The 25634-nt window shown below is 40.5% G+C and overlaps 1 protein-coding gene across 4 annotated transcripts in view; it reads right to left on the reverse strand.

Annotated features, from left to right (window-relative positions):
* DGKI (diacylglycerol kinase iota) overlaps positions 1 to 25634 on the reverse strand; it is a 400657-nt gene that overhangs the window by 128746 nt on the left and 246277 nt on the right. For 3 of the 4 annotated variants that reach the window (XM_036010942.1, XM_028525751.2, XM_036010941.1), the window contains exons 19-20: positions 25398 to 25509; positions 13758 to 13957 (exon numbers count right to left, since the gene is read on the reverse strand). In XM_036010942.1, coding sequence (XP_035866835.1) covers positions 13758 to 13957; positions 25398 to 25509 — 312 coding nt within the window. Of the gene's footprint in view, positions 1 to 9340; positions 9404 to 13757; positions 13958 to 25397; positions 25510 to 25634 lie in introns of all 4 variants that reach the window. The other variant, XM_036010940.1, reaches the window with a different exon arrangement.

Below are 25634 nucleotides of genomic sequence, written 5' to 3' on the forward strand. Positions count from 1 at the left end.
AGAACTCAAGGTGTTTAGCATAATTCAGGTACACATGACTTCTCTGGCTAAATGAAAAAAAAATCCACTAGAGTTCTGGTAGGGGTGTCCAACCTTTTGGCATCTCTGGGCCACACTGGAAGAAGAAGAGTTGTGTTGGGCCACACATTAAATACATTGTGACACGTAATCACAAAAACATCTCATAACGTTTTAAGTAAATTTATGAGTTTGTGTTGGGCCACATTCACGGCCATCCCAGGCCACATGGGACCCGTGGGCCACGGGTTGGACAGCCCTGGTTAGGGATGGTAAGACACTAAGTGGAGCACGAGAGTGTGGGTCCTGGCCTCCCCGGCCAGAACTAGGGGTAAAGGATGACCCTGTCATATCCCGTGGCCAGTCTTGCCTACTTCATGCCTTAGATCCCTTCGGGGCTGATTTGCATAGAGGCTAGAGTCATACTCTGAATTTGAGCATAACAGAACTTCAGAACTGACAGACATCCCAGGGACTAACTATATTTTATAAATATAAATATAAATATAAATATAAATATAAATATAAATATAAATATAAATATAAATATATATATCTGAAAAACTGAAATACAAAAAGGTTAATACATAGTATCACAAAGACAAACACAGGAACACAAAACAGAAGGATGTGACCGTGGGTATTGTGGGTGGGGCCGCAGAATGCGGAGGGAGACACCCCAGTTAGAGGCTCGGTCCGCTCCTGCCGCCACTCCGGGGAGCGGGGGGGGGCGGCGGAGGAGCGCAGGCCTGCAGCAGAGGGAGAAGGCTCTCGGGGAAAACTCACAGAGCGCAGGGAGGACGTGACCACTCCCCAGGATGCAGCCTGGACTCCAGTCTGGAAAGTGGTATGAGATAAAGCCTAAGTAGCTCCCACTTACTTTTCTTTGGTGTTTTCAATGTGGTTTATGTGATTTATGGACCCAGCAGAGAGAGGCGGCATAAAAAAAAAGCAAGCATGACATTTGGGCCTGATTAAAGGTCAAGAAACTGTGGGGAGTGGAGACTGGGAAGATAACCCAGGAAAGGTGTCAGTGGGAGGGGAGAGAAGAAAGAGACAAGAAGATGGGTGAAGCTTGGCAGTGTCCTCTGCTCAGAGGTTCGAAGAGCAAATGGCTTTGCTATTCAGAAATCCTGAGGCTAATTCTAGGCTTTGCTATCTGACTCTGAGACTGAGCAAAAGATGTTTTGTTTTTTTCTCAATTTCATGGGCTTAGCAATTCTCTCCTGTGCTTTAAACTATGAAATTTATTTTTTGCTTTTTTCCCTTTATAGAAATAATGCATATTCTCTGAAATCAATAAAAAAAATATAGAATGCCAATTAAAAATTATCTATAACCTGCCCTGGCTGGCGTAGTTCAGTGGATTGAGCACGGGCTGCAAACCAAAGTGTCGCAGGTTCGATTCCCAGTCAGGATACATGCCTGGGTTGCAGGCCATGACCTCCAGCAACCGCACATTGATGTTTCTCTCTCTTTCTCTCTATCTCTCTATCTCCCTCCCTTCCCTCTCTAAAAATAAATAAAATATTTTTAAAAATTATCTATAACCCTACCACTCAGAGATAATCACTCAGGGATACAATAACAACAAAATCATTCACAACAAATATACCTACAACTTTTCTCTCACAACTTTTGACTGCTTAGGCCCCTTCTGGTACCCTCCCAACTGATTTTTGGATCCAGAAATTCTGACACAAACTTACAGTCCACAAATCAGAATCTAGACAGATTACTGGCCCAGACATGAAGGACTTTTCTGGAAACTTATCCGGATATTCTCATGAAGGTTTGTGTGTTAGCCACCAATAGCTTAATTCATTCTGAGGCAAACTATGTCTGATGGATCATCTTGGCTACTTTAGAGGTCAAAGTCATAGTTTGTAAAGGTATACATGTACATTTCTACTTTGGCAATGTTTTTGCTACTCCCTGATGAGCCCAGGGTGTGGTGGAATTTATTGAAAGAAGGAAAAGAGAAAGGGTTTTAAAGAAAGCAGTTTGATTTTCTAATTAAAGGGCCAGTATGAAATAAACAAAATGAACTGGTCTCTTATAGCATATTCATAAATTCAAGAAAACATTAAAACAAAACCTTTTAGGTGACTAGCTGGAGAACAGAATCAGAGAATTTTTAGAAAGCACTTCAGGATCTACTAATGTACTACCCTGACCAGCCTGCAAATGCTAAACCACCTGTGACCGATTTATGTTCTCTTCCATCATGAAGATTGAAGATTCTTGGCTCTGTCTGGATAGTTTCTCGATAATAACATTCTTAAACTTGACCCAAAACAGAGCCATTAAAAAACAGACATATTAAAAATAGTTCTCTTAGTGAAACTCCCTTTTTTCTTAGAACAAAAATTAATTTATTTTCTCCCTGGCCAGTGTAGTTCAGTTGGTTGGAGCATTGTCCTATACACCAAAAGGGTGGGGGTTCGATTCCTGGTCAGGGTACATACTTAGGTTGTGGGTTCAATCCCTGGACAGGGCACGTACAGGGGGCAACCAATCCATGCTTCCCTCTCACATCAATGTCTCTCTCTCTCTCTGCTTCTCTCCCCTTCCTCTCTCTCTAAAATCAATAAACGTACTTGAAAAATGTTTTAAAAAATTAACTTACTTTCACCCTTTCCCAAGACAATATCATTTATGAAAAGCAATAGAATGGTGAGAGTCATCCTCAGCCCGTGGTCAAATATGACAATTCACACATTTTTTTCCCCATGAATCTGTGCTTAGCTCTGCCTTCCCCAAGGTAACAAACAGACCCACACACTTCAGCACTGGGAAATGTCCTGTTTATGTTCAAACTGCACTGCTGCTGTGCAAGTCACAGTTTAGCATATGTTGGCTGTAGCTCCAATGACAGTGTGTTCTCTGCGGAGCTGTTTGCGGAGTGTGCTCTCAGAGCCACGGCAGTGAGGAGGAAGGGGACATGCATGGCGGCCCCTGCTGTAAAAGGCAGGAGAGAATCTCCAGTTCTGGGTACAGAAGGTAAGCACCCATCATTCTCTCTCCCCCAGGGAACACAGCTATAAAAAAACTAATAATAAAATAAAGCTAAATGAGTTACTGTGTGTGTGTAAAATGCTTAGACCACTGCCTGATGTGTAGCCAATGTGTACCTTACGCATCACAGTAGAGATTTCTGTGGTCTTTTTCTTTACTTATATTTTTATTCTCCACGTGTGCCTACATGAGTGCCTGGCACATAGCAGGCATTCAGTAAGTATCTGTTAAATGAGAAAAAAACCTGTGCAGAATTCATAAAGCAGCTCTTTGAGAACTCTGAAAAGGAAATGACAGTAGCAGATTGGAGAAGACCAGAATTTAAAACACCATCAAACTGGTAGTGAGCTGTGCCCTCGTTTTTCCTCCAAAAACCCTGGTGTGGACCCCAGCAATGCAGAACCGGCCACAGAGCCTCGGTGCGGGCAGAGAAAGCCCTGGGAGAGCCTTGAGGGAAGCTCCCACTTGAGGAAGGAAAAGAGACTCTGAATGCTCAGAGAAATGTAGGAAAATCTCCCTTTGTTATTGTCTGCAATCCTTTCCATTTTCTTATACCCCAGCACTCAGGCAATTCTGTTATGCTGGCGGCAGCCATGACAAAGGCTCCAGGTGCTTACAATTATAAGGGAAGAAAGACTTCCTCTCTAACAGCAAAATCTGTGACCCTAAGAGAAAGGGGTAAACCGGCGTTGCTTCTTCATCCCGTTTTCTGTGCTGTCTGGCCCTGACGTGAACACAGTTGCCAGGAGTATGCAGCAGGGCGTGATAACTACATCCTCAGCTTCCTTGCTTAAAGATCAAAAAACAGGAAGCCCCAGGAAACTGGAAATTACTGGGGATCACAACAGAGAGAGAACACAGCTTCACCAAGATGTTCGTGAATGCCTGGATTCATCTCTAGGTTACAAAGGTGTGAATCTGACCCTAAACATCATACGTCGGGAACCGAGCTACAGGGTAGACCCTCCACCAGATGGCGCACTGCACGGCGGTGGGACACAAACCAGATGGGGATGAACCGCACGGCAGGAGCTTTGGAAGCAGAACCAACGTTGTAGCCACAGCCCTCAGGAGGAGTGTTGAAACGTGTGGCCTGAACTCTACAGAGTCAACTGTCCTATTAAAACAAAATTCACTAAGCAGTTACTTTCAGTAACTAGAAAAAGAAGCACACAATAAATCTAAAGTGAGCAGAAATTAGAAAATAATAAAGGGCAAATATCGAAGAAACTGCAAACAGAAAATCACTTGAAAAAAATTAAACCAAAATCTGATTCTTCAAAAAAAATCAATAAAATTAATAGCACTCTGTTAAGATGGGCAAAGAAGGAAAAAGAGAAGAAAAAAAACACTAATGCCAAGAATAAAAGGGGACTATCACTACAGACACTACAGATGTTAAAGGGATGAGAAAACTGTACCAATAATTCTACATACACTAATCAACAACTTAGATGAAATGAATCTATACCTCTAAAACTTCAAAAACCTTTAAAAAAACTACAAAAACCTGAAAGTCACCAATGATAAAATAGATGACCTGTGTAGTCACTTAACTCCTAAAACAACTGGACTTAAAAAGGGGAAAAATAAATCTTGAGACTCAGATGGTTTCATTGGCAAATTCTAACAAACATTTTTTAACATTTTTTAATTGTTGTTCAAGTAGTTTTCTGCCTTTTCCCCACCATTTGTCCCCCTCACCCCAGCCCTCCCCACCTCCCTCCCCTGTCCCCCCCACCTTGTTATTGTCCATGTGTCCTTTATAATTGTTCCTGCAAACCCTTCACCCTTTTCCCCCGTTATCCCATCCCCTCTCCCCTCTGGTCACTGTCAGCCTGTTCTCAATTTCAATGTCTTTGGCTATACTTTGCTTGCTTGTTCGTTTTGTTGATTAGGTTCCAGTTAAAGGTGAGACCATATAGTATTTGTCTTCTACCACCTGGCTTATTTCACTTAGCATAATGCTCTCCAGTTCTATCCATGCTGTCTGACAAACATTTTAAAAAATATTAATAACTCGATTCTCCCTGACCTTTTCCAGATGTCCTAATAAAAATACTTCAACAAATAAATCTACAACTGACAACCATACTTAATGGTGAAAGATGGAATGATATCCCCCTAATAACAGAAGCAAAGCAAGAATGTTCGCTTTCACCAGCATTTGTCAACATCACACTAGAAATCCTAGCCAATGCAATAAGGCAAAAAGAAAGAAATAAAAGGCATACAGATTGAAAAGAAAGAAAGAAAATGATTTTTATTCCAAGACAAGTGTGACTCTACAGAAAATTCTGAGGATGTTACCAAACTCCTAAACTGAAAAGTGAATTTAGGAATGCCAACAGAAAAAACCCCAATGTACTAAAAAGCAAACAAAGAAGAAGCATTATACTTCTCTATTCTATACACTAGCAACGAACAATTGGAAACTAACATTGCAAAAACTAGCATTTATAGTAACTCCAAAATATGAAATACTTAGGTGCAAATCTAACAAAATATGCACAAGATCCATATATTGAAAACAACGAAACAATGATATAAACATAAACACAGAGACATACAGTATTGATCGATTAGAAGTCTCAGCATAGTAAAGATATCTATAGTCCCCAAATCAATATACAGATTCAATACAATTTCAGTAAAAGTCCTAGAAACTTTTGGAGATACAGGCAAGCTGGTTTTAAAACATATGGAAAGATAAAAAAACAACTTGAATAGTCAAGATAATTTTGAAAATAAAGAATAAAATTGAAAAAACATGACTAGGTTTTAAGATTTTCTTCAAAAGCACAACAATCAGAGGAAGATGGCAGCAACAAATGCGTAAGTATGTAGGTCAACAGAATAGAGTCCAGAAGTTAATATATATCCAAATATATCCATATTTATATATCTGTATCTATCTATTGCCAATTAATTTGTGATAAGACTGTAAAGGCAATTCAATGGAAAGAGTTTTTCCAACAAATGGTACTGGAACCATTAAACGTGTATATGCAAATAATATATAATAAAAAAACCCCACAACTAACCTCAACCTAAACCTCACATCTTATACAAAATTTAACTCGAAAGAAGTCATAGATTTAAATGCAAAATATAAAACTATAAAACTTCTAGAAGCAAACAAAGGAGGAAATTTCATGACCTGGGATTAAATAAAAAGTTCTTGAACGTAACACCAACATATAGCTCTATCAAGAAAACAATAATTTTAGCTTTGACAAAAGTTGAGACTTTTGCTCTACAAAAGATATTGGTAAGAGAGTGAAAAGATAAGATATATTCTGCAAGAAACATGTTCACAAAGCACATACTTCACAAATGGCTTGGATCCAGAATATAGCATGGGGCAAAAATTTGATTTACAGTATGGAAAATAATACAAAAATTAATAAATAAGAATATAAGAATAAACTGTTTCATCTATTCACAACTGCAAATCTACTTTTACTCAGCCCTGTAAGTATATGATGAATTTCAAAACTCAATAGGAAGTAAACAAACAGTCCCCCAACTGGCAACAGATTTGAACAGATGTTTCATCAAAAAGCATAAAACAGAAGACAAATAATCACATTAAAAGTTACCCATATCAGAAAGATCAAGTGATTAAAATTTTTAAATGCTGCAAATGTGAAGTGTTAGCAGGGACGCGGAGCCACTGGGATACTCATACGCTGGGGGTGACGATGCAAACCGGGACAGCCACTCCAGAAAACAGTCAGTTTCTTATGAAGTTCAACACACACTTACCATAGGACTCAGGAATCCCATTTCTAGGTGTATAACCTAGAAAAATTAAAGCTTATGTTTGCACAGAACCTTTTTTAAAAATTGATTTGAGAGAGAGAGGGCAGGAGAGAGTGAAACATCAATTCATTGTTCCACTTATTTATGCATTCATTGGTTGATTCTAGTATGTGCCCTGACTGAGGAATCAAACCCGCAACCTTGACGTATCGGGACAATGTTCTAACCAACTGAGCTACCTGGCCAGGGCCTTTTCATCAACACTTACGGCAGGTCTATTAATAATTTCCCAACACTGGAAATAACCCAGATCCAGATGTCCTTCAGTGAGTAAATGGGTAAAAACATGGAAACATCATACAATGAAATGATAGCAGTAAAAAGGAAAAAAATGATTGATCTATGCAACAACTTTGATAAATCTCAAATATGTCATGGTCTGTTAAAGCAGCCAGTTGCAAAGGGTTATGCATTAGATGCATACTGAAGTCCTGAGTTTCAAAGTGACATTACTATGATTTATAATCAATTGCTGAAAACAGCAAATAGTAGGGTGAGAATGGGCAGAGCTGAGTCGCTGTTGCCATAATATCCAAAGACAATACTCACTGCTGTGCTTAGACTTTTCTCCATAGACTTTTCTCCATGCCCCTTGCCTATTTGGTAGCGTTTCGTTATCTGATTTTAAAACTTATATTCAAATTTAATGAATTTTTACTACTATAGATATAGTAGTAAATACTACAGATATAAATCTGTATTACTTAATATCACATATAAATATAAAATATTTTAGATCAATATTTTAGTTTTAACGTGGCCACACCCAGGGTCCTGCCTGCTATACCCTATGAAAACACACATGATAATTTACATCACTATAGCATATGCACCGGGAATAAGAAAAAAATTTATATATTTTTTTCGGCACTCTGAGCTCTATAAATAGAGCCCCTGAAAATAATGATCGCTGAGTGCCGTTGCTTGAGCTCCAGCTTCCTGAACAGGCCTTCGGTAGAACACAGAATATACCCCAGCAGTAGCTTCCAAATGGAAATCAAATGTTACCTTCTCATCGTTTCTCGGATCACTCAATTTTCGGGTCCACGAAGGGAGTGCTCTGTCATGCTCACCTCTAGATGCCAAGCACAGAACCGTCTCTGATGCAGAGCAAGTACAAAGTAACTTATTCTGAAAAAAATATCTAATAACTAAATGTGTATTTGTAAGTGTAGGGTTGAAACTCAGCTTCTGTCACTTTGGCAGAGCCCTAGACATTAGACATTGTGCAGTTCAATTTAAACCTGTATTCTTTCATTCATTTAGTCTACCAACCAACCAACAGTTATGTCTAGTTTCAGAATACTTTGTGTTAAGATCTGTGATCAGGGCCGGGAACACAAAGATTCAGAAGAAGATGTGGTCAATGATCTCAAATGGCCTAGGTCTAGTGTGGGATACACAGGGATGCAGAGCTTACGTAATTGCTACCAATTTACTGAACCTTGAGAACTATAAGCACGCCGATAGGGAACTCCATTGAAGATACAGCTAGCTCTTACAGAAAGGAGCAAGGAAGAATTCTCTGGAAAGGCAATCATTCAACCAGGCCCTGAGAAACACAAAGGGCCTTGAGAGATGAAAGGCAGCAGATTACACATTGTTAAGAGTGTGAACTCTGAAGTCAGACTGCCTGAGTCTGCGTCCCAGTTTGCCACTCATTAGCTGTGTGACCTGAGGCAAGTTACTTAACCTCGCTGTGCATCAGGTTCCTCAGGTATCACATGGAGAACGTAATACCACATGCAGTGTAGGGGGGAGTACATTAGTCCATGTACCAGTGCACCGGCACAGGACCTGACGCATAGTGAAAGCTAGATAAATACACGCAAGATGGGGAGAAGACAGAAGAGCAAGACAGAGGCAACGACATCAAGTTCCAGGTGGAGTACTAAACAAACATATTTTCTTTTTGTCTGTTTTCACCAGAAAAAAATGAAAGCATACAGTGTGTTAAGTACAAATTACTGTGTATAAAAGGCATTTTGCTAACTCAACGGCAGCTTGGGGGCATTGCTCCTTTATTACGACCAGACACCCCCGGCCCACAAAAATGCACAGGTGCTAGTGCATATACTCGAAACTCCATACATAACTTTAGGGGGTCTGGCCATGAATCAAGGTCGGCAGGCACTTCAACATCCTCCCAGGGCCATAGATAATTAGACCATAGGGATGATCTAATGATACTACCAACTTTCCATAAAAACCAGTGCTTAGTATGGATTTTTGTACAACCCTACGCAATTATGGGCCCTAAAGCATCTAATCAAAAACATTAAACTGTGAACTCATAGAGCAAGGAGACAAATAGAACACAGTGAGCTTCGCAGCTCCATCTCAAAGCAAAGAAGGATAATAAAGGCTGTTCTCTGTCTGAGAAGCAGACCTGTGAAGGAAAAGGACGCAGGTCACTTGACCCTGGGGAGGAGACGAGGGTGAGAGACAAAACGTAAGAACCGCCCAGCGTGGTACTCACATGGTGAAGGAGCCAGGGGGGGCAGACACTCTCCGCAGGTCCGCAGCTTGCACCTGATGGAGACTAGAGGCAGCAGGGAATGAGCAGCGAAGACAGTCAGCACAACAGCGTGGACAGACAGGGAACAAGCCGGGAGAGAGAAAGAGAGACACACAAAGTTTAAACAGAAATTAAACGAGCGCGTCACCAAACAGTGAACGAAAAGGAAAATCAAGCCAGCCACGGAAATAACCCAAAAAGCCGGTGACAGCGAGGATGCCAGCAGGACACACGGCAGAGGCCGGCTCTAAGGCAAACCACAGACTGGAGCACGGGGCGAGGGGCAGGGTGCAGGGTGGATGCAAACAGGGCGCTGACACTGGGCAGGGATGTGGCGCAGGAGGGACTGTCACATTCCTCTAGTGCTCTAGGTCATTCGGGTCGTCCAGGGAGGGTGCACAGCACACACACACACACACACACACACACGAGGGGTAGGCTGGCACAGTGAACTCATCTCTAAGGAGAGTCAAGGTATGTTTCATCCCCTGACATAGTGCTCGTAATTCCAGAGCTTTGTAGGAATATTTGTGTCAAGAGACCACCATCTTGAAAAGATGGACTCGACAAAATCTTTCACTTCCTTTTCTTAAACACCACAGGCGGTTTAAGAACTTCACAAGTAACACTCCAAAAGCCTAAGTTCACCACAGTGAGGCTGTTCATTCTACTCATTCTTAATAGAGGAGTGAAACCATAGACGGTGTCTCCCTTTTATCCCTCCTCAGATAAAGGAGAGTCTTGAGTGATTATTAAGGGGGGCAAAAAAAACCAGAACCAAAATGGAGAATTCGAGAAACTAACCCCAAATTTCCTGTCACTTTTACCTAATTACGCTCTCAGATTATTTGAACAGTTTCACTATATTCGCAATAGAGAGAGCTCCCCAAACCCATCTTTTCTGCTGGGCTTATAAATTCCCATGTAAAGTCACCTAAGAGATAATGCCCTGTTAATCCCAAAGGGCTACCAACTAAGACTAATAATACTTCTCAGCAGCCACATTGATGGACACTGGTGCCCAATTCAAAGCTGCCAACTAGAAACCTTGCCCTTGGACAATGCAATCACCCTTCACGATGTAGTCTTCATTGTTCATGAGCTCAGGAGAACATCTCGCTGAAGACCTCCCTCAACACCGAGTGATGGTCAATTTCTGATCTTTTTCACGAGTGCTTTCCAAATAGAGAACACGAGTGTATCTGGCTACCCCATTCCTAACACATGAACATGAATCCAGATACATCTCCTCCGCTGCTTTTTCGTGGGAAGATGTTTGCTAGAGTTCGTATTTCGAGTAGATGTATAAGCCACGATAAAATGAGATATGCTGCTCTACCAAGGGAGGGTGGGCTGCTGAACACACCTGGCCTTTCGGTGTGTGTACAGCAATAACAAATGGGAATTACAAACCAAGGAATTGTTTCAATTGTTTTTTTTTCCTTTTTGCATGGATAAAGCTCTAGGAGCATCATGCGGGCCTACTACTTAACTGTTTCTCCTGGGACTTCCTCCAGCTATCCAGGTGATCTAGATCTTGACATTCTTCCAGTTATTATCAAACATATGATTAAGACATGTCCTACATTGTTTTTACATTCATGAGATTTTAGATGTGTTACTATAGAAATAATTTCGGAGAAACATAATAGATCTGATCCACGTGCGAGCCACGTGTTCAGCACGGGACCGTGAGGCTCAGGTGCACTGGCAGGCACTGGAACCCTACAGGGAAAACCCCGGGGTGTCCCCACAGAGCAGGGCAGGGAGACAAGTAAACCAGTGTGTTTAATGCCTGGAAGTAGACAGAAAAGAATTCTTAGGGAAGTGATATTTCAAGGCAGCCTTGAACTGGAGGGAGAGGTAGCAGATGAGAGGAGGCAGGGAAGGCACCAGAAATGGAAAAGCATGATGATGTATAAGACAGGCTGGTGCTCCAGGGACAGCGATTGTGTCTGGAGCATGGGAGGAGGAGGAGGAAGGCGGCAATGGTCACAAAGGTCTGTGAAGCTGAGGATGTAGTCTCTACATGTTCAGAAAGGTCATTCTAACTAGCCTATTGGAAAAAATATTGTGTGAAGGGCAGCAACCCTGGAAAGAAGGAAGTGAATTATGGGCACACTTCAGCAGTGCCTCTGAGAGGTAACCCGCAGGGAGGATGGGGAGATGGTGTGAGATTAAAGACGTAGGGATTGATGGAAGGTAGATTTCAAAGGAGGTGCTAAATATGTAAAAGCGGAGGTGACAGAGGGGACTCCAGGGACCAAGGACATAGTGAATGAGTGGATGGTGGTTCCAGTCATTCACATGTGAATGAAAAAGGCTCCCTGGGTGATGAGGAGAGAAAGCAAAAGGAAGAGAGCTAATGAGTCCATGAGCAGTCATCCATGCAGTCTGAGGTTGCTGAGACATCCAGGTAAAGACCTCAGCTAAGATATTTGAGGATGAGTCTTCAGTTTTTAGAAGAAACCCATGCTAAAGACAGAAATCTTAGACTCATTAGCTTATCAGTCAGAGATAAAAAGGGGGTGCTGATGTGATCTCCCAGAAAAAGGGCAAATCCCTGATGAGCACCAGCATTCTAGCAGAAGAGGGAGCCCCACCCCTTAAACCTGGAATATCCACAGTTAACTTCCTGTGTGAACGGAGGATAACTCCTTAAAATGAATTGAACAGCTACCCTCTTCTCACTGAGAAACTCCCCCTCCCCCAACGCACAGAGGATTTTTAACTAAAGTTCTCAAGACAGTTTCAACCAGTTCTCTTCCACCTGAAAGAAGGCAGGCGGATGAAACAGAAGAAACATATAGTCTTAGTAAAAAACACGAAAGGGAGAAAGGAAGACAGAAAGGAAGAAAAGGGAAAGAGGATGGAAAAAATGAAGGAAGGAGATAAGAAATCTGTTTGAATGATCTCTTTCTGACTTGGCTGCCATAGTGAACTTTAAATAACCATGACTGAAAAGAGAAAATCTTGGCATGCTCAGAAGGCGGAAGAAACTTGTTTAAAAAGGTCTTCATGGCCAGGCTGCCCTTGAATTGAAAACTCCGCTTAGAAATCCAGTGCAGGAAGTTTGATTTCAAAACAAGAATTCCTAGTGCAATAGAAAAAAAAAAGCAATCTAATCTCAGAGGGTGAATAAGATCGGTGGGTAAGAGATATTGAACGAGTATTCTATGGTAACTAGGTGTTTTGCTTTCCTTTGAAAATGTGCTATCTATAAGAATTTTCTAAAAATATAGTGTTGAATAATTTTTCTTGTAAGTAGCCCTATCTAATGTTATTTCTCAACATAGACTGTCTCAGAAAGAGGGGTGGTCAAGCCTGGCAGTGAGCCAGGGCGCCTGCGTCATTGGCTCATTCTCCACACTCTTGTGGATTGCTGTACTGACTCAGTAAATATATGGCAAAGCATGTCCTTGCTTCACAGGCATTAGAGGAAGCCAGCCATTCGGTACAAATAGGTAACCATGCATCACAGGCCACAAACAGGAGGAGCACCTTGAGGGACCCCCATGGTCACAGAAGAATGACCCAAAGGTGAGCCCCGAAATGGCCTTACCTTGAGTCGGGTTAGGTATATGGGCATGATACATACTAAAAAAATGACCCAAATCTCCATCTTTTTCCATCTCTTTTGCCAACGCCAAACAGGCATTTCAATAAAAAGTATATTAAAGGATATTAAGAAATAAATATCTAGTCATTATCACCTTCTCTCAAGTCAGTTTATCCAAACCCTAAGACAGGAAAGGACCAGGGGGAGAGGGGATGGGGATACACTTTGTTTAAGCATCTCGCTGTGGGGCAGATTAAACCTGGACAACAGGGTGCCACCCAGACCAGCAAACTGCGCTGAAGCATTAGAGTACATGGGCCCCGGAATGGGAGCATCAGGAAAAGGGCAATTCATCAACGGGCGGGAGGGGATGCCACATGGAGTCAGGTGAGCCAGAATCCAGCTCCGCCAACCTCCTGCTGTTGGAGAAACCAACACTCTCCCAGTGACGTGGGTAAAGAGGAGGCAGACGGCCTGGATTCTTAAAGCAAAATAAAAACAGAACCCATTTACCTGGATGCATTTTATGGCCCTGAGTCACTCTTAATGATTTCCTGCTGGTCCCAGTAAATGTGTACCCAAGCGATCAGTGAAGAAGCACCATCAATCTAACATGTAATACGGTAATGGTTTCTAAAGGAAGAATGTGGTCAGTGTGTAATACACGTGAAGAAAAACTGTGAGAGAGACTCAGGAAATGCTGAGTGCCCTGGGCTGCTGCTCCTTTCTCAACGCAGTGAGGCCCCACACATGCACATGCTCTGCGTTCTCCTCTCCGCCATCTTTGTGGTCACGGAGGCGGGCACGGGGCCGACTCACTCATTGAGTAAAGGCATGGACGTCCTCCTCTTGCTCTTCTGCACCATGTTGGCCTGATTCCTCAAGGAGATCCTGATCATAGCCGGCGCCAGCCTGCAGGGCTCTCCATCCACTTGCATGGGGATGGATTTGTAAGTCAGCAGCATGACCTCGCGACACTGGTGCAGCCTTTCCCCGTGGCCCCCGACTTGCAGGGCGGCCTGTAAAAATAAGAGTCAAAAGGAAGCAGGGAGTTAGTTCTTAAGAGTTATTCCGGAAAGCCCAAGTCCACTATAAAGAAGCAAAAGACCTCTCATAGACATATGGGAAGTTGTTACCCAAGAGTAAAACAGAAAACCTTGGATAAATCATTAACACAAATAAAGTAAAAATTGTAAGCTTTTGATGAGCTTGACTATAATTTCTCATTGATAGCCATGTTTTGCCTTTATGTGTTATTCAGCCTTAATTCAATCATGTGAGGTTAATATAAAAGTTTTTTTTCATTATCTATTCCTGGTAAATAAGCAATGTCAAAAAGAATATAAAAGAGTTAAAGCACATAGTTTAAAATAGCTTCTAATCTGCAGGTGATCCTTCAACAACACGGACTTGAACTGTGTGAGTCCACGTACATGCATTTTTTAAGTGAATATATTGGAAAAAATTTTGAAAGATTTTCTTACTACCTTGAGGCAATTGTATCAGTTACACTGGGCTACCATAAAACAATCAAATTGCTGCTTATTTGTTATCGATGCATGAATCATTATAAAAATGTATTTTTCACTTTATACTTCTATTTTTGATGTCTAGTGTTTAGTGATACATACAACATCTACAGGTTTTTGTATCATATAAGACAATACATTAATGTAGGTAGATGTAAACCTACTGACAGAAGATGTAAACTTACAGTTCGATAAATACATATAGTACTGTGAATGTATTTTCCTCATGATTGTATTAATATCATTTTCTTTTCCAGAGCTTTCTTTAAGAATACATTATATAATACATATGAGGTCTGTCTAGAAAGTACCCAGCCATGTACTATGAAAAATAGAGACATTTCTTGAAGAAGATACAAGGTAGAAGAAGCAATGTACATAGGATAGTGATGCCCCAATCCCTTCAAAGTAGGCACCTTGGGACCTCACACAGTTCTCCCTATCACCATCAGCTGCCCCATCATATTTTCCTGAATCTCATCAATGGTCTGAAATCTCTTCCCTTTCAAAAGTGACTTTAGTTTTGGGAAAAGCCAGAAGTCGCAGGGTGCCAAATCTGGGCTATAGGAGGGCTAAGTCACCTGGGTGATTTGATATTTGCCAAAAAACTCTGCATGAGATGTGATGCATGAACAGGGTGCATGGCCATGATGAAGCTGCCACTCACCAGTTGCCCATAGCTGCAGCCTCCTAAATCATCTGAATAGTTTCTGTGGGGGAATGTTCAAGCTTAATGTAAAATGTGATGCAGATTCACTGTTCTACCTGCTCAGTGATTTTGAATGTGAAAGCCACACAGTACACATGCTCACTCCACTAACTAGTACAGTGAAGTCATCACTGTTCACACATGCGCATTCCAGTCTTCTCTCCTTGGCTGCCAGGTTACAATGATGTCATGCAAACTGTTCTCATTATATCAACAATGGCTGGACTTTTTCCAGACACCTCATATAACATAGAAAGTATGTGTTCACTGACTGTTAATGTTATTGGTAAATGTTACAGTCAACAGTAGGCAATTGATAGTTAAGTCTGGGGGGAATCAACAGTGGGGACTGGCACCCCTAACCCCTGTATTGTTCAAGGATCAATGTAAATATATTCTAATAAATATATAATCTGTTATATTTTAAGCGTATTTATATTTATATATGTGGCCCAACTTTGGTTAATTTTCAAACTTCAGCAGGCTTTTCTTTTTTACCTAAAACCTCTTCACAAGCTACTTCTAATCTGAAATGCAAAAGAATATGAAGTCAATTATAAACATCCTGAGAAATAAAGCAGTTTTGAGGATCACAGTCAAACACAGCAAGAGCTCAGTGCTGGTATGTATCTCTCGGTGGACACATGTTCTCCCGGGTACATCCAGTGAGTAGACCTGCTATGCCATGAGCTTGGATGTATACTGAAGCAGGTGCTGCTAAATAGCTTTCTAATACGGTTATCACACAATGCATTTTGGGTATCAATTAATTTATAATTATGTAAACTTTAAAAAGGAGTCAAATACTAACTCTACCCTCAAATCTTAAAAAAAGTACTTAAAAAAAAAGAAAAATATACATACTATCAGCTTTTCTCAATGTGGTTCATCTCTTTGAATGAGGGAGAAACCTTGTTAACAGATTTGCAAAGACAACTTCCACTTATTTGGCTGCCAGATATTTGTATTTGAATTATTTCTGCACTTGCAATAATTTGAACAGTAGGATCCTGATTATAAATCCAAAGAGAAAATGGATACAGAAGAACAGACTGGGGGAAAAAAATAGAATAAAAACTCAAAAGTGAAGAACTTATTGAACTCCTTCCACGTTAAAGCATGCAATTACGTTCTCTACATACTTTTTTTTTCCCAATCAGTGGGAGAATAAGAAAGCAAATTGCAGTGAGAATTTACTAAAATTCCTTTTGGCCTATTACCTGCCCTTCTGTTATTCAGCTGAAAGTTTTTTCTGGCTGTACTTGAACAATTCATTGAAGTTCAGGTATGGATTGGAGCCACTACCTCATCTCCAGACCTTTTCCATTATATTTTCCTTGTCTCCTACTTCTCAGCCCAATATTTATCTGACAAAACTGTATCTCTCCATCCACAAAAGAAAGTCCCATTTATTTCTTTTTATTCCAATCTAGACTAGGCCTAATGACAAATAAAGATGCAGAATGTACTAGGTAAGAACTTATCCCTCTGAGTTTAAAAGTACTGAAATTGCCCGAATACTTCGCAACCTCTTGGAACCAGAAGGTATGCACAGTACTGTAGAGCACACCTAAGCCATATTCTCAGCCTCACAGTAGAACAACAGCCAATACCACAACCAGAAGAAGTAAACAGCTGTTAAGGGCAGCCCCGTTGGCATTTCAGAATCAATCTAAGATCACTGCACAGGCACAAAAGGAATTATGCGAGTTAGCTGTTCAGGATAGACAGCTCTAGTATTCTTAGCACAGCGACATTAAATTATTTTTGGAACAAGTTCAAAGTAAATTTTTAAAAGGGTTTTATTTATTTTTAGAGCAGAAGGGAAGGAGAAAGAGAAAGAGAGAAACACCAATGTGTGGTTGCTTCTCGAGCGCCCCCTATTGGGGACCTGGCCCACAACCCAGGCATGTGCCCTGATGGGGCATTGAACCAACAACCATTTGGTTTGCAGGCTGGCACTCCATCCACTGAGCCACACCAGCCAGGGCTAAAAGTAAATTTTTAAAAATATTTATAAGAAATAGTTAGTTTTCATCACTCAGATTGGTCTAGGCATACCATGCCACAATTTGCTAGGATGAATCATTCACTGATAATAATACATTGCTTCATTAGTAACAGCCATTCAATGGTCTGTTCAACCTAGCATGAGTTCTTCTTATGAAACCTCCCAATGTTGCCTGCCTGGGAGCACAGGAATAGAGAGGAAAACAAAGCCAGCCCCTGAGCTCACTGCATCCTTTACCTTTTGCTCTCAGACCCTAACTTTCCTTCACCCCGCAGGAATGCTGAAGATTTTCTGTCTTTCCACACTACACTCCTCCCTGGCACACTCTCCTCCATCTCCCTTCAGGCTGTGCCCTCCTCACCACTCAAGTCCTCATTCTGCTTGCTGCCAGATAAAAAGGGTGGACAGTCCCGGGATGGGGGAGGAGAAGGGAAGCAAGGGTGAGTCCTCCTCTCCTTCCTTTTCACCACTGCTGACAGCCTCCGACTCCAGCCTCACTCCTGTAACAAAATGCCCAAGGCAGGAATCAGTGACCCGGAGAGCAAGCAAGGGACATAGTCACCAATACTAAAATCTTGGTTGGTTTTGTTTTTTTTTTATGACTAACACCATAGTCTTATAAGACTAAGCAATAAAAAAATAGAAAAAAAATTATTTTTATTTAAAAAATCCAATGAACAAAAGAAGATAGCTAAAGATATAATCAAGTTTAACAGGACTGAAAATGAATCATTGTAATCTCATCACACTGTGGTTTAAGTGAGAAAAACCATGTCATTATCTGAAAAATGCAAGAAGAAACAATAAAGTTCAGTGTCTTATAGGATAGAAAGCTGTTGGAAAGCTAGAAATATAAAGTGACTTTTTTTAAATGATAAAAGTCATCTACCAAACATACAGATAAAATATTACTCAAAGTAAAGAAAATTTAGAAGCATTCCTTCAAGGGACAAAATTAATCACCAGCAATAAAAGTTTTCACCATAATATTGGAGGTCTTGAAAAATATAGTAAGGAAATAAAATTGTAGTATGGACTTCACTTAATATGGTTTCCTGTATGTTTAAAAACAGCAATAATTTTTATGCATTGGCCCTTTAAGTGGCTCTTTGCCATCATAAATCAACAAACAAGTGTTGGCAAGGTTGTGGAGAAAAGGGAACCCTAGTGCACTGTTAATGGGAATGCAGACTGATGCAGCCACTGTGGAAAACAGTATGGAATTTCCTCAAAAACTAAAGATGGAACTGCCTTTTGACCCAGCAATTCCACTGCTGGGATTATACCCTAAGAACCTTGAAACACCAATTCAAAAGAACCTAAGCACCCCAATGTTCATAGCAGCACAATTTACATTAACCAGGTGCTGGAAACAGCCTAAGTGCCCATCAGTAAATGAGTGGATCAAAAAACAATGGTATATTTACACAATGGAACACTATGCAGCAGAAAGAAAGGAGGAGTTCCTACCCTTCAGGACAGCATGGATGGAACTGGAGAGTATTATGCTGAGTGAAATAAGCCAGGCGGTGGAAGACAAACACCATATGATCTCACCTATTATTGGAACCTCATTAACAAGACAAACAAGCAAGCAAAATATAGCAGACATGGAAATAAAGAACAACCTGACAGTGACCAGAGGGGAGGAGAGAGGGAGATAATGGGGGAAAGAAGGGGAAGGGTCACCAAGGAACATGTAACAAAGACCCATGGACAAGAACAATGGCGTGGGGGTAGGATTGAGAGTGGGAGGTGGGGGGTGGGTAGGGCAGGGGAGAGTAATGGGGGAAAATGGGGACAACTGTAATTGAACAACCATAAAAAATAAAATAAAATAAACAAAACCCAAAATAAAAACACAGAAATAAAAAATGGGAAGGAAATACATCAAAGTATTAATATTTAATTATGAATCATGTGATGATGACAGATATTTTTACTTTTAGTTCTTATACTTCTGTTTATATTAGCAAACTAAGTAAACATTTAGTGTTACTTTTTCTTAAAAAAAAAAAAAGGTTGCATTCTCTGGCATGCATACAACTTCAACCCTGGAATTTCTCCATGTAATTTTTCTCTTTGAATAACCTTTTGCTTTTCTAATTCATAAATATAAAAGAGCCTACATATTTTAATTTCAATTAACCAAAAAAAAGCTGGCTATGCATTCTTTAAAGTTTAGGAGACTGAAATCTTTGGATTTCAACTGCATAGAAAATGAGGCTCCCGATTCTCAGCCTGAATAACGCTTTGAACTGTCTTGAAAAGTTTGAAATTATTTTGAAATAGACTCAGCATGAAAGGACCTTCACAGTAATAATGGCAGAAAATTGTGGCAGAAAAAAAATACAAATTACAATGTCTGATTATGGCCTGTGTAGAATCTAAAAAGGTAATCACATTACCAAGCACCAAATGAAGAACCGTCTTAATTAGCAGGAATGCATATCAACCAGTCAAATGAATTGAAGACTTCTGCTTTGAAATTTTCAATTACAAGATGAAGAGTCTAAAAGAAACAATCTTTTTTGCCATTCCAGTAATCCTACTTTAAATCTTTCTTAAAGTGCTACTCTGAATATTTGAAATACACAAAACACACACATATACCCAAATAGCTACCTTCCTCTGTTTATATAATCATCTTACACAGATGTATGAGTTTTCAAATAATTTACTTTTTTAGAAGTAGAATCAATATAATAGTTTCAAGAAGTGTGGAATTAAAAGACTGAAAATGAAATTATTTCATCTTGAATAAAAAAAGAATAATGTATTACTCTAGGAGTCCTAAGGTAAAACTTGTATAAAAATATTGAACTAGATGCCAATATTATTTACAGAGCACAGGATGCTCCAGACCCTACCACATAAACCATTACATTTCACTCGGCTTTTCCTAGGGAGAAACTTTCGTTACCTTGGAAGCAATCTAGAGTCTCTAGTAGCTGAGATTCAATCACACATTTGATTCTAGCTAGTATGCATGTATTACATTATTCATATCCTGTAAAGAGAAAAAACAATTGACATAATGTAAAGGTCCCATTTTCTCTTTACCAACTCTCATCTACTATTATTTTTCCTCCCTTTCTTACTAATAATAGGATGGGAGAGGGGGGATTTGATAGACCCCCCCCCCACAAAACACTCTCCCCCAACCAGGAGGAGTCTCCTGAGCTCGAAACACGTATTTCAAATTGTTGTTTGCTCTGTCTCCTTAGATGTCTCACAGGGATTTTAAATTTAACTTACATAAAACAGAGTTCATTTTTTGGCAAAATTATCTTTCTTCTATATTTTCTACCTTATTTAATATAGTCACCGTTTACCTAATGGCCTATGCTAAGCACCTCGATTTATTTATATCCTTTCCCATCCTTCACAATAAAACACTGACACGCAGGTAACCACCTTTCTAAACCACCAAGCCGATCCTGCCTCACGCCATCTCCCTCAACCCACCTATTTACAGTTTAAAAAGCAAAACAAAATGGGCAGAGGACCTGAACAGACACTTCTCCCAAGAAGACATACACATGACCAATACGTACATAAAAAGATACTCAGCTTCACTAGCTATTAGGGAATGCAAATCAAAACTACGGTGAGCTACCACCTCACACCTGTTATCAACAAGACAGGTAATGACGAGTGTTGGAGAGATTGTGGAGAAAAAGGAACACTTATTCATTGCTGGTGGGAATGTAGACTGGTACAGCCACTATGGAAGTTCCTCAAAAATTAAAAATGCAGTTTCCATACCCAGCAACCCCTCTTCTGGGTATCCACCCCCCAAATTTGAAGACATTTATCTGCAAACACATATGCACCTCCATGTTCACTGCAGCATTCTTCATGGTGACCAAGACATGGAGACAACCAAAGCGACCTTCGATAGATGAGTAGGTAAAGAAGATGTGATATAACACACACAATGGAACACTACTCGGCCATGGAAAAGATGAAGTACTGCCTTTTGTGACAACATGGTTGGATCTTGATAATATTATGCTAGGGGAAATAAGTCAGACAGAAAAAGTCAAGAGCCGTATAACTTGACTCACTTGTGGGATATAAAACTGAAAGCAGCAAATGAACAAACAGGACAAACCAAAAGTCATAGACACAAGACATCAGCGGGGAAAGGGGCTGGGGGTATTGAAGTGTTAGGGGGTCAAGTGTACGGTGACGTGAAGGAGACTTGACTTTGGGTGGCAAACACACAATGCAATACACAGGTGATGTATCATGGACTTGTACACTTGAAACATAATTTTATTAACTTCAGTCATCCCCATACATTTAATAAAAAACTAGTATTTCTACCCTGTCTCCATTTCTGTGCCTTCACTCACCATGTGACAGTCACTCTGAACCACTATGGGCAGTGCTGGCACATGACGCCTCCTAGGAAGAGGCCATTGGCACTCTCCCCTGGAGACCCCGCCTCCTCTGTGAAACCTTCACTGATGTCCCCACTTTAGACACATATCCTCACACACGCCTTTTTCCTAGAATTTATCACATCAGACTGTGGTTGCTTGTTTACTTCTTCGTCTACCCCACAACACCAAACTGTGGGCACCCTGAGAACTGTGGACATTCATTTTGGTTATTTCATAACTATTTTACCTAAAAGAGTGTCATTGTAGATTCAATAAAGTATTTGTGGATTCAACAAATATTTAATAGATACTTAATGGCTGATATTACATGAATGAAGCAGTGGGACATTTTAAATAGCAAGTATTACCTTGAATTTCCAAAATTCTGATTAATGAGAGACCATCCATATTGCCCCTATTTTGCATTCGCTGAATGACCTTTAATGAGTTATATTAAGTTATATAGCATCACTTCTACTGTATTCACGAGGAGGAAACATAACCTAAACTCTTGATGGGAGAGTGCCCTAAATTCAAGGCCATTCTGAAACCATGGTAACTATCAGAGGATGCTAGTGAACTAACTTATTACATTGAAAATGTATCAATAAAGAAAAAGATTACTAGTTCTGCTTCTCTGACACAAACTGTACAAAAAAGTAAAAGAATAAGTGAAGAGAATATCCCCGTTATAGAAATATCCCAGTCAAATGCGTGAGGAAGACTAAAATTAAAATATCACTATGTTCCAACCCCCAGTGAATCCTGAATCCAGACACCGATCATCAAAGACTATTTTTAAAAAAGAGAGACAACCCGGCATTACCTATCTTATTTTGGAAGAAGAAAACACTACCTCCAAACTCGATTTGAAGGAAAAAATGTCTGATTCATCTCGATCCAACTATTAACTTGGAAGCAGGAAGAGAGAACATGTTAATTGATACCTCGGGGACGTTATCAGCACAATTCAGACTCAGGGAAACTTTACAAGATAGTCTGGTTTCTTCCAGAAATAAATGGGGAGAAAAGAGATGGATGGGGACTTCAGAGTCGTATCAACCAGTCACAGCCAATGAATTTTATTTGGATCCTGATTCAAACAGAGCATAAGAAAGCACGAAGCATTTGCAAGACAACTGGAAATTTGAGCACCAAGTAGATATTTAGTGATATTCACATGCTACTGTTTTAACTTTTTAGAGAAGCTGATGTGATTGTATTCATAAAAAAAGCCGTATGTTTTTAAAACACATTTTAAGATCTTTACGGATGAAATGATATAATGTCTGACATTTTCTTCAAAATATCATAAGGGAGGGAGTCATAGGCGGGGACAGAAACAAGACTGTCATGAGTTGGTAACTACAGAAGCTAAGGGATGACACATGAGGGTTCGACATACTATTTCATCTTTGTTCACGTTAAACTTTTCCCATAACAAATATTTAAAGAGTATGCTTTACTCAATCCCCAGGAACCCTGAAGCAAAGTCAAAACCCCTAGATAAACTCTCCAAGCGCTGCATGACCTGGCCCAGGCCGGCCTCCTCAGCACCGTCTATCCCTGTCCCTGCATCTACACTGCGTGGAACTAATTACAGAGTCAGTGCCCACAGAGGCCTATGATCTCTCATGCTTCCAAATGTATGTCAGTTTCCATTTTTCTGGAATGCCAAGTCCCATTCTTCTTCTCCTGGCAACGTTCATTCATTCTGTCATGTTCCTCATTGCCAACCTCAGGAACCGGGCTCTCCGCTGTGTACTGGAGAAGGAGACCTTGGAGTGATGGATGGCTACCATGTGCCTCTCCCAGTTGGCACTCCACCATGCTGAACCCTGTTTCTGTCCCTGTGAGGCTGACCCATTTACACTGTATCAGTGGTTCCCTTGTCCTCTAGGTTCCGCTTAGACTTACCCAGAGGGAAGTCCCAGCAGAAGGGCCAAGGGACAAGGAGAGCGAGGTCACTGTAATTCTGTCCCCAGCTTCCTCCCTGCCAGGCTGGCACTGGCTGGCTGCTTCCACTGAGTAACCACTACTCCAATCAGGTGGGCCTTGCCAAATAGTTCTCTTTCTGGTACAGGTGACTGCTAATCTGCCTTTGCACCTTCGACTCAAGAATACAATGCCATCCATTGTTGCTTCTTATAAACCCGGTGCAGTTTGTAGCGTCCCTCAATTAAACTCTCCTCCCATTACCGTGTTTCAGTCTGCCTTCTATTTCCTGTGCAGATGCTGATGAAACAATTGTAAGCAAAAAACAACCCAAACCTAAAATGACTATAAGAAGAGCCAGACACAAATATGGACTGAAAAGTTATAGAAGATGGAGAATAAAAAACATTTGAGAGAGAGAGAGCATGTGCAATGGCCCTGTGGTGCAAAAGCAGCAAGGGATGTTCAAAGCTCTCTTTGACTTCAGAGGCTACCTGAGCAAGAAAGCAAAGAGGGCAACAGGAAAGGCTGGAGAGTCCAAGAGAAACTCAATCTTGCGGGGCCAAGTCAAGATTTAGGCTTTGATCCTGAGAGTAATGGGGAAGTGTCCAGGATTCTCCCTGCCCTCCCAGACCTGGGTAAGCAATCACCTCTTAGTTAATTATTCCCTGGCAGGTTTCTGCCACACAGTCGGGACTGGGAAGCTCTGGACATGGTACACACTCAATCCATGTTCACTGCAACCAAGTAAAACACACGTGGCCAGGTTTGGGGCAATTTTGGTCACCTCCAAGAATTTGTCCTTGCACATGAGCTTCTTGAACTTATTCCTATTTGCTCTTGGTTGAGTCTTCTCCTAAAATTAACATAAAAATCTTTGGAGAGAAAGAGCTGTGCATGAGCTATAATCCTTAAAATTAGATCAATCCCAGACTGATCATTGACACTTAAAAACCGTTTCATTCTAAAGATGGCAGCTTTAACAAGCAACGTCACTGTCTCCGGTGAAGGACACTGTTGCCGTAGTCACAAGAGACAATTCTCTTACATCACAGCATTTTGAGGTGATTGGAATCCATGAGGTGAGTGAACAAGAGGGCTGTTCTCGGTTGTTTAGAACAAGAAATACAACCTCCTTGCTTTTACTTTAATTTGTTTTATAAACTAAGGTAGCCTCACAGGGACAGAAGCAGGGCCCAGAATGGTGTGGCCTGATTTCTACACGATATAATGAAGCATAATTTTTTCTTTAGTTTTTTGTTATAATAAGCATAATTTTAATTGGTCTCCTCATCATTCAATAAGTTGAACTATGTGCTAAAACCTGCTTGAAATTCCACTTACACTATACACATTGACTTTTTATGCAAGCAAACAAAATGGAAATATGAGGTGATCTCAATACTGTGAAAAGTGAATATTCATTAATGTCACAAAAATGATGTCATTCTATATTCAGGAATTGTGTGATAATGGAGGCACAGTCTTATGCTTAAAAAGACAACTTTGAAGATAAATGCAAATGACCACTTTCTTGTTCACCTAAAAATATCAAATGGCAAGGTTTGGGCACCATGCCAGGATTTGTCTGTGGCATATGCTTTTTAATTAATGTGAACATTTTGCATTTTAATTCTGGTAGAAAATTAATCAGGAAAATTAACAAAGAATATTTCTTTTTGAAGCTCAAATAAATATGCGTCAATATTCTTGGTGGCATAAAGTGTTAGTTTTTGCTATTGTTTTCTGCACGCACCTCTACATTGCATTAAGACTGTACATTGATAAGGCAGGAGAGACATTATGCCAAAGTCACGTGAAGGGGAAAAACTCTAACTGTGGCTAAAATACATTTTGTTTTACTAAAAGAGCTGCATCGCTCACCAAAGACGCCATGGTGAATCCAATGACTTCAATATAACCGTCGTCGTGGCGCTGAGGTTCAAAATCATGGTGATCCCCGGGGTTCCCCCAGGGCATTGTGCCAGCACAATATCTGCAGCATAAAATTAAGAACGGAATTAAATTTATTCAACTCCTCTCACAATGATCATTAGAGATTAGCTTATAGTTAGTTCGAAGGTTTATTTCACATGAGAACAGTTTTCTGTTTGGGGTGCA

This window comes from Phyllostomus discolor, chromosome 10, assembly GCF_004126475.2.
Source record: "Phyllostomus discolor isolate MPI-MPIP mPhyDis1 chromosome 10, mPhyDis1.pri.v3, whole genome shotgun sequence".
Taxonomy (NCBI): Eukaryota; Metazoa; Chordata; class Mammalia; order Chiroptera; family Phyllostomidae; genus Phyllostomus; species Phyllostomus discolor.